Source organism: Arachis hypogaea, chromosome 15, assembly GCF_003086295.3.
Source record: "Arachis hypogaea cultivar Tifrunner chromosome 15, arahy.Tifrunner.gnm2.J5K5, whole genome shotgun sequence".
In the NCBI taxonomy this organism is placed as follows: domain Eukaryota; kingdom Viridiplantae; phylum Streptophyta; class Magnoliopsida; order Fabales; family Fabaceae; genus Arachis; species Arachis hypogaea.
This window is the reverse complement of record NC_092050.1, coordinates 126,864,508-126,883,429: the sequence shown is the minus strand read 5'-3', so window position 1 is coordinate 126,883,429 and position 18,922 is coordinate 126,864,508. Positions and strand designations below refer to the sequence as shown.

The following is an 18,922-nucleotide window of genomic DNA, read 5'->3' as shown; positions in this document are numbered from 1 at the left end:
GATTAGCTTAGGCTAGTGTGTGTGAGTATCATTCAAGTGTGGGAACCTTGGGACATTGGGTGAATAAAAGGGTAGTTTTGTAATGTTATTGGAAATATTGGGAATTGGGTACATACTCATGTATTGATCAAATGTAAAACCTTATGCATTGAGGTTCTTGTATATAAAAAGAAAAAAAAAATAAGAAAAACAATATGGAAAAGAAAAGAAAAAAATAGAAAAATAAAGAAAAAAAAGAATAAAAATAATAAAAAGGGGACAAAATGCCCCAAGGTGAAGCTCAATAAGATCAATGCATATGAGTTACGAAATGAAAAGAAAATGCATGAGTATGTGAAAAGGTGAAAAATGGGTAGTTAGATTAGAACTTAATTGTATAGGATGTCATAGGTTAGGTGGGAAGTTTAAACTTATCAAAGATTCAAATTTCAAGCTCACTTGACCAAATATGCATCCTACCTTGACCCTAGCCCCATTACAACCAATGAAAAGACCTCATGATACTTGTATGCATGCATGAAATAAATGTTGATTGTTAGAAGAAAAACAAATCTTGGAAAGCATGAAATAGAGGAGAATTGAGTGAATCAACCCTAAACACTTGAGCGAATAGAGTGCAAACACATCCGGTGAGGGTTCGATGCTCAATTACATGTTTTCACCTATGATCATCATTCTTCATGCAAGTTTGTAAAAATATTTAATAACTCAATTCAATTGTGGATTAGACTTGCTAGTCCTTAGCCCTTGTGCATATATGTTTCTTGGGAATTGATTTATTTTGACCAAACACTTGCATTCATTTAGATAGTTGCATATAGGTAGATTGCATTTAGTTAGTTTCCATTGAATAAATGCCATACCCTTACTTCATTCTTGGTTTAAGCATGAGGACATGCTTGGTTTAAGTGTGGGGAGGTTGACAAACCCCAATTTGACGGTTTGTTTTGTATTGATTTTTGGGGATTTTATCACCTTTTACCCACATTTATTCAATGAAATAGCATGGTTTTATAACTTCTCCCTTAATTGTGCTTAAGAGTGAAAACATGCTTTTTAGGACTCAAAATAGCTAAATTTAATTCACCTTGATTCTATTAGATGCCTTGATATGTTTGTTAAGTGATTTAAGGTTTAGGAGGCAAAGATTGGATCAAGGGAATGAAGAAAGAAAGCATGAAAAGTTGGAGAACTCATGAAGAAATGGAAGAACCGGAAAGCTGTCAAGCCGACCTCTTCGCACTTAATCGGCCATAACTTGAGCTACAGAGGTCCAAATGATGCGGTTCCAGTTGGGTTGGAAAGCTAACATCCGGGGCTTCGAAATGATATAAGATTTGCCATAGTTGCATCGCGCATGGGGGCGCGTCCGCGCACTGTACGCGTACGTGCCGTTGGTGCACGTGATTCACTTCATGCAAACTCGTGGCTAGCGAATTTACAAGCCTTGTGGGCCCAATCCAACTCATTTCTGATGCTATTTAAGCCAAGGATTGAAGAGGGATCAATATACTTTAATCATTAGTCATAGTTTAGTTTGAGAAGTAGTTAGAGTTAGTTTCTAGAGAGAGAAGCTCTCACTTCTCTCTAGAATTAGGATTAGGTTTAGTTCTTAGATCTAGATTTTAATTCATGCTTTCATCTCCTTCTATCTCTCAATTCTTTGTTGCTACATTCATCTTCTTCTATTCTTTTATTGTAATTTCCTTTATGTTGTTCTTATATTTTGTTGTAGATCTAGTATTGTTCCTTCCTTTCTCTTTCAATTCAATTCAAGGTAAATCATAATAATTGTGTTCATTTGATTTGTTGTTGTTTAATTCCTTGCAAATTGAGTAGTGTAGATTTACTTTTCTTGCAATTTTACTATGCTTTCCTTTTATGCCTTCCAAGTGTTTGATGAAATGCTTGGTTGGATTTTAGAGTAGAGTTTTATGTTCTTGGCTTGGAAAGGTAACTTAGGAACTCTTGAGTTATTAATGTCCAAGTAATTGATGATTGGGATCCATTAACTCTAGTTCTCACTAATTGAATTAGTGGAGAGTTAGGACTTATGGAGTAGGATTGATATAGCTCATTTGACTTTCCTTTACTACTAGTTAGAGGATGATTTAATGAGATTAATCCTTGCCAATTCTCATATTGTGATTAGTGATTAGGATAGAGATCTTTGACCACCAACCCTTGCCAAGACCTTTTTAGCCATTAGTTTACTTTCTTACCATTTATCTTTCATGCTTCATATCAAAACCCCAAATATAATTCACAACCAATAACAAGACACTTCATTACAATTCCTAGGGAGAACGACCCGAGGTTTAAATACTTCGGTTTATAGATTTTAGGGGTTTGTACTTGTGACAAACAAATTTTTGCATGAAAGGATTATTGTTGGTTTAGAGACTATACTTCAACGAGATTTCATTTGTGAAATTCTAAACCGTCAAAAATCCAATCGTCACACCACACGGCTAATCATCTGTCGGTTCTCACTCATGCTGGAATAGGATCCATTGATCCTTTTGCGTCTGTCACTATGCCCAACCCTTGTGAGTTTGAAGCTCGTCACAGTCATTCAATCCCTGAATCCTACTCGGAATACCACAGACAAGGTTTATACTTTCCAGATTCTCAAGAATGCTGCCAATGGATTCTAGCTTATACCACGAAGATTCTGATTAAGGAATCCAAGAGATACTCATTCAATCGAAGGTAGAACGGGAATGGTTGTCCGGCACGCGTTCATAGATTGAGAATGGTGATGAGTGTCACGGATCATCACATTCATCATATTGAAGTGCGAATGAACATCTTAGATAGAAACAAGCGTGTTTGAATAGAAAACAGAAATAATTGCATTAATTGATCGAGACACAGCAGAGCTCCTCACCCCCAACAATGGAGTTTAGAGACTCATGCCGTCAAAGAGTACAAAGTTCAGATCTAAAAATATCATGAGGTGCTAAATAAATCTCTAAAAGTTGTTTAAATACTAAACTAGTAACCTAGGTTTACAGAAAATGAGTAAACTAAGATAGATAGTGCAGAAATCCACTTCTGGGGCCCACTTGGTGTGTGCTGGGGCTGAGACTTGAGCTTTACACGTGTCTAGGCTGTTTCTAGAGTTAAACGCCAGGTTGTAACCTGTTTCTGGCGTTTAACTCCAACTTGTAACCTGTTTCTGGCGTTTAACGCCAGAATGCATCATGGAACTGGCGTTGAACGCCAGTTTACGTCGTCTATCCTTGAGTAAAGTATGAACTATTATATATTGCTGGAAAGCCCTGGATGTCTACTTTCCAATGCAATTGAGAGCGCGCCAATTGGAATTTTGTAGCTCTAAAAAATCCATTCCGAGTGCAGGGAGGTCAGAATCCAACAGCATCAGTAGTCCTTTTTCAGCCTGAATCAGATTTTCGCTCAGCTCCCTCAATTTCAGCCAGAAATTACCTGAAATCATAGAAAAATACACAAACTCATAGTAAAGTCCAGAAATGTGATTTTTATTTAAAAACTAATAAAAATATAATAAAAAGTGACTAAAACATATTAAAAACTACCTAAAAACAATGCCAAAAAGCATACAAATTATCCGCTCATCAGTATACTACCAAATATAAACATGCCTCTTTTACGACTTAGGAGATATGAATGAAAAGTTTAATAAAACAAATAGTTTCTTATTATATATGCTAAAAAACACATTAACAATCAATCCAATTTTCTTTCCTCTTGTCTTTTTTCTGTGTCTTTCTAATCTTCTCATAGTAGCCAAAAAAAAATTTTGAAAGAAGTCTCTAACAATATTTAATTCCAGAAACATAAAATAAAACAAAACTAAAGAGATGCATAGAACAAAATAGAAGTCCAGAACCAAATAGAAGCACAAAATTGACAAAACAAATCAGAACCAAAGAGAAGCATAGAAGCCAGAGCAAAATTGAAATACAGAACCAGAAATCGATTGATGGAAAAATAAACATTCTCCCTTACTTGAAATGGAGGACGAAGAGCACGTCGGAAGAGCACGGGGGCAGCGACAACGGTCACGGTAGAAGTGGCTACTGGGGAGGCGGCGAACACGGCAGTGAGAACTGGAGCAACAACGACAACAAATGGTGGCTGGAGAAGTGACGAACACAGTAGCAAGCATGGGAATAGCGACGAAGAGCACAGTGGAAGTGGCAACCAGAGAGGCAGCGAACGGCAGTGAGCAACGACAAGCACCGCAGAAGTGGCGGCAATGAAGAGGAGATGATGAGATTGAGATTGAGTGGGTGTGGAGAGGGACGACGAACACCCACGGCGACGACGACCGGAGGTGGCGGCGACGACTGAAGGTGGCGGCAGACCGGCAGTGAGGAGAGGGTGAGTGAAAGTGGAGCCAGAGACGGGTCGGGGGATGGATCCTCTCATTTTTTTTAATGAGTAAATAAAGTGTGATCTCTCACCATTAATTCTATAAGTGGGACCAAGAATAAATATAAGAGATAGAACAATGAAGGATTAGAAATCACACTTTACACTCAATTTTTTTTAACAATTGAGATGATCAATTCCCATATGAGAAGTGATGGTGGAAAGTTAAGTTTTTTACTTTTTGTCAAAGTAAAAGTGTAAAACTGAAGAGAACGTTTCAAAACACATGGGTCATGTTCGGCTACTTTTTTTTTTGTTTTTTTTTGGACAGAATACGTTTAAATACGGAAGATACGTGCACACCAACTAGGGGTGGCAAACGGGCCTAAACCCGCCGGGCCGCCCCGCGTAACCCGCCAAAAAAGGCGGGCCGGGCTGGAAAATTGGGACCGCCAAATAACAAAAACCCGCCTAACCCGCACCGCTTAAACCGTGGGCTTTGGCGGGCTTTGGCGGGGCGGGGCGGGCTTCCCCGCCGGGCTTTGTGTTTTTTTAGTGAGGGGGTATTTTTACAATTTTTTTGCCAAAACCTAACTTCCCCCAACCTAACTTACAAGAGTATGAAGATAAAAATTGAATGATTTGGATTATGTTTATGTTACTTTGGAGACAATATTTATAATTATGTTTTAAATTATGTTTATTTTGCTTTGGAGAGAATATTTATACTTATGTTTTGGATGAAAACTTGGTTTATAATTATGTTTATTAGATATTTATAATTAAAAAGATTTTAATGTTTATGAATATAAAAAATATAATTTTTATGCCTTTAGAAATTATAATAGTTAAAAGTAAAAAATAGAAAAGATTTTTTTATATTTTTATATATATTATTTAATAGTTAAAAGTAAAAAAAAAAAAAAAGATGATACTTGGCGGGCTTAGCCCGCCGGCCCGCCAGCCCGCCAGCCCGCCGTTAGGCGGGGCGGGTTGGGATTCTGGGACCGCCTCACTAGGCGGGGCGGGGCGGGCTTCTGGCGGGGCGGGGCGGGGCGGGGCGGGCTTCCCCGCTTGCCACCCCTAACACCAACACAGCAACTAAACAAAATCTCTGTGTTTCATAAAATATCCGTGAATATTTTTAAATTTTAAATTTTAAAACTTAAACTTTAGATAGTAAATTCTAGTTAAGTCATAAATCCTGAAAAAAAAAAAAACAAAAATTAAAACTAATTTTATATACTTTTTCTAGTGTTATTATTATTAGAGAGATATTATATGACCAACAAAATTTATTACCCCTAACAGTAAAAAAACTGGTTTTTGTCATATTCCTCTTAATTAAGGATAATGTGAAAAGACTAAAATATTTTTTTGAGTAATGTTCTAGAAAGACTAAAGTATATTTTTTTGTCCTAATATTTATAATTTTTTTAAAAAAATATCTTTGATATTTAATTTGATTTAATTTTATTTTTAATATTTTTTATTCATTTAATTTTATTCTAACATTTGAAATAAAGTTAACATTTAGAAATAATTTTGATACAAATTGAAAACATTAAAATTAAAATAAAATAAAATTAAATATTAAGAATATTTAAAAAAAAAATCACAAATGTTTAGACAAAAAACACTTTACCCAAGACTAAAAAGGATATTGAATATTTTGACAAAAAATAGCTTCGTAAGATTAATTTAAAAAAAAAAAAAAAACTAAAATATACTTATCAATTAAAAACCCGCTCGTGTTTGTTGTACTTACTAACAGAGAAATGGCTGATAAGTTAAATATCTGATGTAGTTATAAATCAATTATTTATGAATCAATCATGAAACAGTTACAAATTAATTTGAATCAATTATGAATTGAATTAGTTATGAACAAATTATTGCATATCCTTCGAATATTAATCTTTCTGCTTATGACCAAATTATTGCATATCATCCTTCGAATATTAATCCTTCTGCCCGAGCTATATATATCACAACTGAGAATATCAATAGTTCTTTCTACTGCTGTTAAATGTTATTTCTTACAACAAACAATAAGGACTGCACTTAACAGCCAAAAAAATGTGTTAATGTCACTGTAGAAGACTAAAGGAGAAAGAATAACATACAGAAAGCAAGAGTAACAGGACTACATGAAAAGCAAAGAGCCTCTAAAGCTCAAACTAGACGCACAAAATTGCCATTATTCTCATCAGCAGCTACACAAGATATTTTACAAAAATAATGAACTACATGGCTCTGGACTCTGGAGCCTCATCGTACAACAAATTTGACCGAAAAAGTAAAGAAAAAGCAAAAAAGAAAAGAGGGGGGGGGGGGGGTTACATTTGTGGCTGATTAAGCATATTCTATTTATTCTTGCCACCAGAAATATAGGATCGCGCCATCAACATAAAACTTTCTTTCCGCCTTTTGTATTCATTGTATCGAAGAAAAAAGTAACCAAGATAATCAAAATCGATCGGCGACATCCTTGCCTGAGAAATATCGAACGAAACAATTATAGACATGGAAGTCATTACTCCGAAAATGTAACATATTAGGAGGCAATACACTACCTGAATTATCCCCCACAAAGACCAGAAAAGGTGCGAAGCCAATGCATATGTATTTGCCTCAACATAAAATGTTTCAAGATCTTTCTCAGAAACCTGTATTTACAAGTATAAAATGATTTATTAAAGACAAATATAGCAAAAGAAGAGTATAAAATTAGCTAGAGGACACATGAGATAGCAAAATACATTAATGCGCATAGCTAAAATGCATCATATATAAGTTTACATTTTTATCTGCATGCAAATAATTGAATCTTGTTGCATACAACGAGGTTACTGTGTAGTTTAACCTGGAGATCCCAGGCTAATATCTCAAAACACTGCCCGTCTGATGATAGCAGTAAAGATTAACCATAAAACATACATATTGGAAAACAAAAGGGTTAGGTTAGAAATAAGAAGTGACTACATTATAGGGAAATCTAATAAAATGTATTGGGTAAAAATGTAATCACCACTACTAATCAAATCAGTATGATGGCAGCGGAGATTAATCAATGATAGGCAAGTGAATTTATCCAAGTGTGCCATAGGTAGGAAGAATGGGTCAATTTCATACTTCGCCCATCACACCTGAAGTTTTATATTCTTGTGTGTCCTTTGTTTATATGACAAATGAGAAACTGAGAAAAGTAGTTATGGGAGAGGATGTCTTGAAACAGAAGAAAATCAGCTTTAATGTAAATGTTTTTTGGTTCCCAAGCACGCACCACAAGAATAGAATCTCATGTTAAGAGATGATGAGAGCTTTTGACCAATTATTTTTGTTATTATCTCCAGTGACTGGTATTGGATGGGAAAGTAAAAAATTATTCTATATCAGCATAAAACAAAACATCAAATAGTGTCAAGAGGCAGATATGTGGAAACATTGACCCTCCAACATATGGGACTTCAAAGGTTCTCTTTTCTTAACAAAGTTTGTTTGACTTGTGAAAATATTCCATTTTCACTTTTTAAGTGTTTTCCATTATAAAGCCAGGAACTTTACCACTGCACTTAATTTCAGTCTTCCACCCCGTAAAAGAATTAATAATAAATAAATAAAAGATAATTTACTTCTATAGCAAGCAGAAACACAGAGATCATTACAGAAAAATCTATTTAAGACCCAATAGGCATAGAGTTAAAAAAAAATAATTAGGAGATCCTTATAAATGATAAGTAGCCTTAAGTGGTCTTTAACCTAAAAGGCTAAAACAATCCAAACTAAATCCTTTGCTAAATATCTAACTCTGTAACTGATAGATGCATTTGATTTTATATAGGATTGATCATCCAAACCACAAAAAAAAAGGCCCTTTTTGTGTACCTCATTTGGTCTGTCAGGTTGTATGTAATGCCTGAAGAAATGGTATTGTTGATTCATGTTTGGGTACCTGCATGAGAAAGATGCTCAAGAAGTAGCAACAAATCATGCCTAAGTAAAGGATGCGAAGCAAGCAAAGAACTTACAACTCAAAATCACAATCAAAGCCAGCATATTCTGCAAAGTGGTTTCCAATGTCGAAGCCTCTGTAGTTGTACGAGGCATATTCATAATCAATGATGTAAACTTTATCTGGAGATTTGTCAGAACAAATAATGAAATTTTGAAGACGGAAAACCTTGAATGAATTAATAATGTAAGCATTATCTCTTAACATGTGAAGGTTACAGTATTCCCAATTAGGCATGCTTGTCTCCTTGATACTTCGCTATAAAACTGACACTATATTCATATCATACATTTCAGTCATCAAATAAACTCACTTACCGAGTAGCTTTCCTTTGGAAGGAAATCCCTGAGTTCTTTCTTTTTGGGATCTTGTGGTATTCAAGATCTCTAAGGGGAAGAGAAGGCTTGTAGTGTAAATTTTACACTACAAGCTCTCCAAACCCTCCCTCCCCTTCAAAACTCGACACGAATATCACCTAAGAAGCTAGAATGTTGGTAACTTGCTCATTTATCTCTGGGAGGTAATATCACCCTCACTGTTTATCTAAATTTCCCTTATACTTGCTGTACGGATTGAAAAACCATGAGGGATTTCTTTGGTCCGGGATTTCCTTTGGTCAAGGGTTTAGGGATTTTCTTTGGCAGTTACAAATAGATAGTGCTTTTCTGTGTTCCTTCTGTCAGAGCTGTTCAAGCGCAGGAACTAAGCTAAAATAAAGCACCGCATACCATGCTCAGAATGATGGCCAAGCTGAGAAGGAGAATAGGTACCTCGAGACATTTACAGTGTTCTGCGGTCATAAAACCCAAGCAGTGATCCAAACTTCTCTGCTGGGCAGAATTGTGGTTCACCACCTGCAGTGCATCTACTAAAACAACTCCATCCATGGCCTATATAGAAGAAACCCTCCCACTCTCATCTGAAGGGGTGATTTGCTTCTGCAGTAAAGGAAGTTAACCAAATGCTTGCAAAAAGGGATGCAGTCCTAGACAAATTAATACCACGTGAAGAATAAGGCCGACAAGTGTAGGAGGTGCAATATGCAGATAAGTATTGGGGGGATAAAGCTCAGTCCTAAGTTCTATGTCCCGTTTGAGGTTGCTGGATTTTTTTTTTCACCATTACAAAGAAACTCTAATAGAATCATTATAGCGAGACCAAACTGCTAGTCAGAGTACAACAATATCAGAGAGTACGTACCTAGTACTACACAAAAGAACTCAACAAATATATTTATTCAATCCTAACTACATAAAGCATAAAAGATAGCAAAGACAACAATACATCAATTTTATATCCTCTGATTCAAACAAATCCTCCCAGTCTCCTCCTTTTCCATTCCTTAATACATGGTTCCTAATCCCAACCTTCGGCATAGCCATCCATCAGCTAGTTTAGAAAACCACAAAAACTCATCCAAAATCGAACCACTACCTCTTGTCCATATACCAAACAAACCTATGCATATTAATTTTTCTTTTGCTTATTCTCAGCTCCTTCCGAATTCCAAAAATGATAAAACAGCTTACTTTTGGCCGTAGTTGTTAAAGCTCCACCACCTTTTTTTGTAACTAGTCTTCAAGATCTCATTGTAGTCGGCAATAATCATCATGGGCACTTGATACATTTCAATAATCCTATTCAACTCTTCCCACGTCTTTTCTTCCTTTATCAAAAACTCCATAAACGAAACAAACAGCACATTCAAAACTCTCCTCCCTTAGGCATCCTTTCAAAGACAGCCACCTTTCCCCCTTCTCACATAAATCCACACAAAAAAATACAGAAGATTCGACATAGCTAATATGCCCCCCTGACGCTCCAACAGATTTCACAGCTTCCCATTTGCAATCCTTTCCTTCCCCAAATCCCAGCTACTTCCCACTATGACAAGCTCTCCCTAGTTTATATAATACTTAGTATCATTGGTTTTTTGCTTTCCTAAACTTCTTTATCATATCAGTCTTTCCCTTCCCCCCTAACCCGACATTCCAAGAAGAAATAATCATTTGATATTTTACTACCAACCCTTCTCTTGTTGGCTCCTCTACTTCTACGTGCCCTATCCCTTGCCTTCTTCAATTTTCTTTGCTCTTCAATCTTCACATTTTTCATCTTCGAAATCTGCATTAGTGTTTCATCTTCATCAATAGCTTCAAAGCCTGATTCTTCTGCTAATTTTCCACCCTATAATTATCGATTTATGTTCTTCAAAGTCACTTTCTTCACTCGTTTCTGCCATTGCACTAACGCCGCTTCTTACTTGTAATGCTTCCCTATCGTTGCTATTCTCTTGGAAATCAAACTTCCACTCATTTCCCAATACAACGTGCTCCAACTTCATCAGGAAGCACTCCGCCGTACTCCTCTTCAACCACCACAACCACCACGATGCCTCATCTTCAAGGACTTTTCCATGGCAGCCATCCTATTTGCCTCCACTTTCTCCATTTCGTCCCTCTTCCTTCTTCCTTCCTATGCCAGCGTCATACTGTTCAAAGCTTTCCACTTGAATGTGTTCTTCACGGTTGATCTCTTCTTCATCCGAGAACAGCATCTCTGTTCCAATCCTTTTGTCTGGGAAGCATTCAGGTCCACACATTTCACATCCCACTTCTCTAACCTGAATCGGATAGCATCTTCCATCAATCTTCATCCAAACCTCTCTTTCAATTCTGTTCATCTGACAAGAGTCAATAAGAAGCTTTCCAGAGCTATAAGGTAAATCCCTCTTCCGTTAGCTCATCACACTTCACAAATGATCCCCAAACTTTCCCTCTTTTAAAAAATTTTCTTGGAGGCCAGGCATGAAATGGCATCCCAAAGCATTCCAACCAAACATCATAGAAAAAAGAACACAACTCCCTCCTTCATGCTTCCATTTGAATCTCATCTTCATCCATATCAAGAAAGCAAACCACCATTTTATAAGCCCCCTGCTTCCCTCACCACAACTATTTCATCCTTCCACACATCCTCTAGCATCTTTGACAACGTTTCTAGACTCATTGGCGAAGTTTTTCCTCCTATAAAGCTCCTCTTGAGCCATGGGATGTTTTCATGAACTACCTCTCCTTCCACCAATATTGTACCTTGCTCTCTCCTCCTATCATACTCATTTTGTTGAGTTTTATTTTCTATGGTTCCTCTCTTTCTCATCATCATCATCATTTTCCCGTTCCCTCTTTCTTACCCATTTATGGCTTCTTTTTTTCATGCTAACCTAACATTTTTCCTTCCAACCATGTGCTCTCTAGATGATCCCTTTGTTCTTTCCATACTTTGCCTCTATAACCTCCGTTCGGCACCCTCTCAGGACATTGTCCTTCATCTCCAGAATTGCTTTGATTGCTCCCTTTTTCATCTTGTATCTTACAAAAGCAAACATAAAAATATCCCTTCCTCTGTTTTTGCGATATAGATATCCATCCTTGATCTCCCCGTATCCATTTAAATTGTTGAAGAATTTCATTCTCTGATATGTTATGAGGCAAGTTCCCAATAAAAACGGTGTAGGGTTCTTCATCTAATCTTCTAGATTCATCTGTCTTCCATACCCTAGAATCTATAATTCTTTGTTTAGCCCACCCAAGTGTTTACCGCCCCCTCACATACTCTCTAGTTTTCTCTCCACCTCGCATACTCTCTACCGTTTTTTAGTATTGAGCACGTACTCTCTAGTGATTGTTCTCTCTCTCGGCCCCTTGCATTCTCTCTGGTTTTCCAAAGCAACTGCATATTCATCGCATCGCTTATGCCAGAATGTTGAGGTGAGGTTGCTGAAAGTATTGGGGGAAGTGGCATATAAGTTGCAACTCCCTCCCCGCACATGTTATACCCTTTCTTTCATGTATCCCTGTTAAGAAGTGCATTGCAGAATATGTTCCCCGTCAAATGTTACCCCAAGATCTTGCAGAAGATTGAGAATTACATGTCTATCCTGCTGAAATTTTGGCAGTGTGGCAGAACACTCGAGGTGAGTTAGAGGTTCCAGTAAAATAGTAGAACATTGCAGAGTTTGAAACTTCTTGGGTGCTGGCAGCTGATATTAAAATCAGTTTCCCTGACTTCCATTTTGAGGACAAGGGAGTAGTTCCTAAGGGGAGTATTAGCTTTAAGGATAATATCTACAAAGAGCTGCCAGTGTATATGCATAAGAGGTTCAGAGGCATTTTTGAAACTAAGCAATATCAGGGAGTGAGAGAACTGAGTGGGTCCCCAAGGCCTAACTAAGTTAGGCAGAAATTGAGAGCATCAGAATGCCAGAGTGCGCTCAGACTGCATGTATGTTTTCTGTGACGGGAAAGAATGATATAAGTGGGTAGAGAAAAAGAAGAAAGAGGAGGCAGAATTTGGGAATTGGCTTCAGAGAGTAGGGCTGCTAAGTGCCCTAGTTCCCTTTGACCGTTTGCTAATTGTCTTCTATCTTCCCTTCAACTGTGAGCTGAGATCCAGTATCACCAGTAGTCATACTCCAATTAATAGTTCCTTTCGAATTTTGACTTTATCTAGGATAGGGTTACCTTTGATGCTTCCCTTTGGTACTTTGCACATGGTTCGTTTAAGAGAGTTCCTTTAGCCGACATTCAAAGGGATTGGCATACTCTACTACATGGTCTTAACCGTTTTTATATTTTTGTGAGGATATCTAATCCTCATCCTCTTTTGTATATTATTCTCTATCTTAATAAAATTCAGTTTTCTATCAAGAGTAAGTAAACAAATAAACCCAATAAGTAAATATTGGTGAAAATCGAAGGTCATGCTCCTAAACTTTGAACTAATTTTGTACTAAACAACAAAGCAACATTTTAAGTAAAATTTAAATGCTAGAACTTATTAACAAGCAGTGCTACATCATTACATTTAAATATGCTCCCTAATAAGTAAACTGCATTGACAGTTGGCTCATAGGTGGTCACTTTTCAATACCATTCATGCATTTTAGCAAAATAGATGTCAAAGTGAACTACTTAAGGCACTAACCACGGAATAGTTCATTGCCCCAAAAAGAAAAAAGAGGGGAGGGGGGTGGAAACATGCTTTTACTTCTAAAATCATAGTGTGGAAGCACAAACATGCTTATTATAATCAAAGAATATTAATACCTTCTTCAGCATTAACCATTATATTTCCAGAAAGCAAGTCATTGTGAGAAAAGATGACTGGAGAATTGAGACAGTCAGTCAACTCCTGTCGCACAACCCAAAAAAATAAAATAAAATAAAATTCAGTCGAGAATAAATTGTTGTCAAAAATAAAATGAGTCGTTAGCTACTGAATTCAAGTTTTTCTAACTTTTTCATAAATGACGTCATTTTATCATGAACAATGCCTATATGAAATTGTTTAAACCCATGCCTTGCTTTACGTCTTTGCAGTCTAACTTTTATTGATACCTTATTTTCCCAATTAATCCCCTTTAAGATTAAGGAGGAAAATTTCTGAGGCTTTTTGTTAAGGACTTGGGTATCATGGGGGTGGATGCCCAAAGTCCCACATCAAGTAGTATGAGATGTTTGATGTTAAGAGAGAAGTTCTTACACCCTCAAGAGCTAGCTTTTAAACATGTGGTTCTCCACTTTCCTTAGATAGTTAACAATGGCTACTGTGGATTAAGGTGAATACCAAGTAGTGATAACCAAATACCAAGCGGTTTACAATTTTTTCTAGTACTTAACAATGACATCAAGGCTAGGTTGTTAGCGCCATAGAAAGGGGGCTACCTCTAGGTTGGATTAAGGTGAATACCAAATAGCGATAGAGTGCCGATAGAGTGAAGCCATTGCAGACGAAAGCTTTCCATGGGCGGGTGTATTGTTAGAGACATGGTATCATACTATGGGAAGCCCAAAGTCCCACATTGAGTACTATGGGATGCTTCATGTTGTATTTGAGGAGGGAGCTACCTCTTAAAGTGTAGTTCCACACTTTTCTTGGGTACTTATCTCCTCTGCCCCTTTCCATATGCCATTACTGCCAAATACTCTCTATGCTCTGTCCATTCTATTATATCACTATTTGTCTCCATCCCCTTCACTATCTGATGTACACGGCTTATCCCTCTAAACCAATTTTCTCTGTTATGAGTGACTACAAATAGGCCTACATGGCTGCAGGCACACCTCCCCTCTTATTTTTACTTGATGGGTTCATATCAGAGCCCAATCTTGTATCCAGGTTATGAAGATTAGTGTGCAGGAGACATTTGTTATTATTACACACATTTAATAAATAAAAGGATCAATTAATGTGCCAATTAATCCACTAGAATATATAAGATAAAAATGATTAAATACCTTCATTCAATTGGTATAGTAAATACACTGAAAGGAACTGGGTTAGAACATGCTACGAAGTATTTATTATTGCTAAGAATAGATATTCAAGAAGGCCCTTGCTCTCCTAGTTTCCCAATTTCTAATTTGTCAACCTCTTCTCTATTTCTCTAACACCTTTTATAAACCTTTTTCTAACTAACTCAGAACCAGTTTCTAATATCTGAAACTGTTCATGTTGAAAGCTGACTAAATGAAAGATAAATACAAACACAAAACATCAAGATATTTTTGAGAACAAGGTAGCACCTGCAGTTCAACAATTTCATTGTGAACTTCCTTGAATGAAATAGTCTCATAAGCCTTTTGCTTTTCGCTATCATCAAACTTTAGAGTGGAAGCTGTAAAATAAACATATGAAAAATGTCTAAATCAACTACTAAGATTAATGCAGAACGAACAAATAGATACACTTTTCCTTTATCAAAATAGATTCTATATTAGAATTATAGTTAGAAAGTCAAAGTTGTTCTATCCAACATAAAGAAGGAAATTTAAGGGACCTTTCTCAAAGAACTTCCAAACATCGTTCCATAATTGGGGTTCCCTAGAACCAGGAACTTCCAAATGATGAAATCTTCTCAATGCATTTGCTATTTTAGCAGCCAACTTTGGCTCCCGCATATCTGCCAGAATATAGTAGAATTCATCAATTGTGCATGTTAGGGAGAGTTATCACTTGCATTTTCACCTAGAAAATGTTTTAAATGCAATTTGATGAATTTCAGAAATATAGGTAAAATTGGTATGTATCTTACTTACACAAGACAATATAAAGTTCTTTTAAGGAATGCATTTTAAGCACTATTTGGGAGTTGTAAAATTTTCAAAAAATGAATCTTAAATATCAAACATTATAAATCATAAAGAAATCACTTCCTACCATTATTGAATAATGTTTTCATATATCCAAACATAAGAATGATTTTACATTAATATTAATTATAAAGTAATTAATTAAGCTTATAATCCATTATTGAAATACTCTTATTTCCATAACTAATCCAGTATGTATGATGAAACACACTCTTGACAGGTCTAGGGTTCACCAAAAGCATTTATTAAGGAACATGTTAAGTATGATCTATGTGAGCTACTAACAGACTCAAAGCTTTACACCACATGGTACTTCATAAACACATAAGAAAGAATAAATATTATATATATCATGCTAACATAAAATATTTAGCTTTTAAGTTACAAAATTAGTATTAAGTAACAATTATAACTTTTCAAGGAGCCTTGTCAGGTTAAGAGTAAACAACAATATTCTCTGTTAAGGGAAGGCAAGCTCAAACTTCCAGCATTTATTCTAGGCAATAATAGGATCCACTGCAACATAGTGATTCCAATCATATGGTAAAAACCCAGTGATTGCAATATGGTAAGAGTTAAATTTTTCCAGTAAGGACTTAAGTAGAAGCTATAGTCCCTCACACTATTCCCATAATGAAACATATACAGCCAAGAATGTCACATATATCCTACAGCAATGTATATATAATAAATGCAATACAGGGTAGAGATAAACTGTTTAGAGATACTTAGTGTCTAACAGATATTTATTAACACTCCAAAGCGGGTAGTTTGAAAAAACCCAGCATTTATGACATGTCAGTCCTTCTCCAAACAGGATTTTGAATAGTTTTTATTTTTTGGGTACCTGATGGGCTGAGAGTATGTGCATTTATAAAAGATTGCACCATGCCATTTCCAAAAATTCCAAGCCATTTAGCCCCAAATCCTGCAGATGTGATGTATTTGGTAGCCTAAACACCAAATTTCACAAGCATTCACAAAGTAAAACGGCAGTTAATGAGTATATGCAGTGAAGAAATCAATCTAACCACAACGTTTGGCAGACATGTGAACAATTAAGAATCATACTTTTCTTCAATCAAAACTGAAATACTATGTGCACATTCGATAATCTACCAATTAAGGGACAAACTCGTAATACATATCTTAGTCATGTCCAATTTCTGTATCTAAGAATTATGGAAGGACTAAGAATAAATGGATTTTGGGCGCATTTCTGCATCAGCCTGTCCCAACAAAATTTGAGTCTTCTAACCAAAGGTAGATGCATACCACCATGTCCATGTCTTTGGTAGACATGGACATTAACCAAAACAGCCTACTAGTTTACGATCAAAGACATTGGTGTGTCAGATACGTGTGCAACCTCATTGGGTAGGACAAAGCTCACTTTTTTTTCTTGATGAGTAGAACAAAGCTCATTGGTTTTCCTTGGGGGAGTTTCTCTTCCAAAAGTAAATAAGCCTCAGAACCATTGCATCTAAAAGGGATTATTCTTCAAGTTGAGATTATTGTTATCGGGAGTTTAAGTCTGCCTATCCCTTGCTAACTTATTTGAAAAATTTGACCTATCAAGCATATTGTGGAATAATGGAATTTCAGGAATAGATAAAAAGCATTGATGTATTAATATTGAATGAAATTTATAGGCAAACTCTAGGAAACTACAAATAACTTGAACCTTTATATGCAACATCCTCTATCCTAAAAGCTCTGGTTTTATAATAAGATTTTTAACATTAAATCACATAATTCTTTTTTTCCAATGGAAACAGAAATCTAATTATATATTTGTACTCTTAAGAGTTTCAAACTAGTTGGTTGTTGACAATACATGATTGAATATTTATAACAAACTTTTAAACGTTTTCAGTGCATTAGAAAAAGAAAACAAAAAATAAAAAAATAATGCACAATGAACCAAAATTTCACTCAATTATGCCATGCAGAACAATTCAGTGACTAAGATAGTAATGGTTATAGTATCTAACCTGCAACTCCCTGTGACGATCAATAATGTGCTCAGTGTTTGGTCCATACAGTCTGATTGTAATAATGTCATCAACAGAACTTCCGTCCTTAACTCTGACCTTGAGTACTGACAACGCCAAATTACTAGTTAGGTTCTATATCAATAACCAAAATGGTAACAGCGAATAAGATTTAACTAAGCAACCAGATAAAAATCAATCTCAACGTTATTTATATTTATATGATATCTAACAAGTAAGCCTTTGCCATAGAAAGCGATTCATTTAGTGGAAAATCAAATGTAAAGAATAACGAGAAATTACTTACACAAATTTGTTATGCCTCCAGATATTTTATCAACATCAAAGCAAGAATCATCCAAATTTGACCAATCCTTGAACATATCCTTACACAACTTGCTGCACAAAGCCACAACTCGACGTATCAAAAAATCATATATATAGGCGTAGCATGGATGTAACGAACAGAATTCAAGAAACAGGGAAGTAACCTTCAACTAATAAACAACCCTAACAAACAACGATTTACAAGACCCACACAATACCAAATCAAAAGGAATAGAATCATTCCCAAAACTCGGGAATTGCAAAAGTCTGACTCGGTCAATATCAACTGAAAGTAAGCTCCCCATTCTCATGGAAAAAGCTTCGACTCAACGCACCATAAAATGAAAGAAAGGAAATCCAACAAGAAACGAAACGAAGAAAACAAGGCAGGTCCAAGAAGCACACGAAAAAAATAAATAAAAGAAAAGAAAAGAAACGTTAGAAATACGAACATGATCAGAGGCTTCATTTGAGAGAAAGAGAGCGAAGGGTCAATGATGAGCTGAGAAGAATGAATCTGCGAGGCATAGTCTTTGCGGGCTTGCTCTGCTACTTCCACGGGATTCCAGATCTTAACCTCGGCACCCATATCAAACCCGAAATGGAAGAAGTAGAAGAAGAAGCAACGAAGATGATGGTGGCGGTGGTGGCTTCAAGAGAACAAAAGAAAGGAAGTTCGGAAGTTTTGAGAGAAGGAAGCGGATGTCGATGATGGCGAGAGTATCGTTTCTTTCTATGGAAATTGTTCCCCTTCTTCGCATTCGAATAGAACGGTGTTTCGTGTGGCGTTGGACGATGAGAGTTGATTCCGCAACGAAATGACTAATATGGCCTCCACCACATGTTTACGTAAAATGCATTTGTTTTATAAATTGTTTATCAAAACTCAAAATATTTCATAAACGGTAAAAACTCAAATGTCTTCGTAGAAAGTTAATAATTGAAAATAGTCAAAATACCATAGTTAAATGATAATGAATTAAATTTATTAAATTATTTAATTATTTCAATTATTAAATTTATATAAAAATAACTTTACATAAATTTTCACTTTTATAAATATATCAATTAGC

The 18,922-nt window shown here is 36.0% G+C and overlaps 1 protein-coding gene across 1 annotated transcript; it reads right to left on the bottom strand.

Moving 5' to 3' along the window:
* Positions 1-6,354: 6,354 nt before the first annotated feature.
* Positions 6,355-18,700, bottom strand: LOC112750618 (probable ethanolamine kinase). The gene is made up of 11 exons (XM_025799416.3): positions 18,302-18,700; positions 17,830-17,921; positions 17,523-17,629; positions 16,376-16,481; positions 15,216-15,338; positions 14,962-15,053; positions 13,483-13,567; positions 8,391-8,496; positions 8,248-8,314; positions 6,936-7,028; positions 6,355-6,854 (listed from the first exon to the last, which is right to left on the bottom strand). The coding sequence occupies exons 1-11, from the start codon at positions 18,436-18,438 to the stop codon at positions 6,726-6,728; spliced, it is 1,137 nt and encodes a 378-aa protein (XP_025655201.1). The 5' UTR covers positions 18,439-18,700; the 3' UTR covers positions 6,355-6,725.
* Between the last annotated feature and the right edge of the window lie 222 nt (positions 18,701-18,922).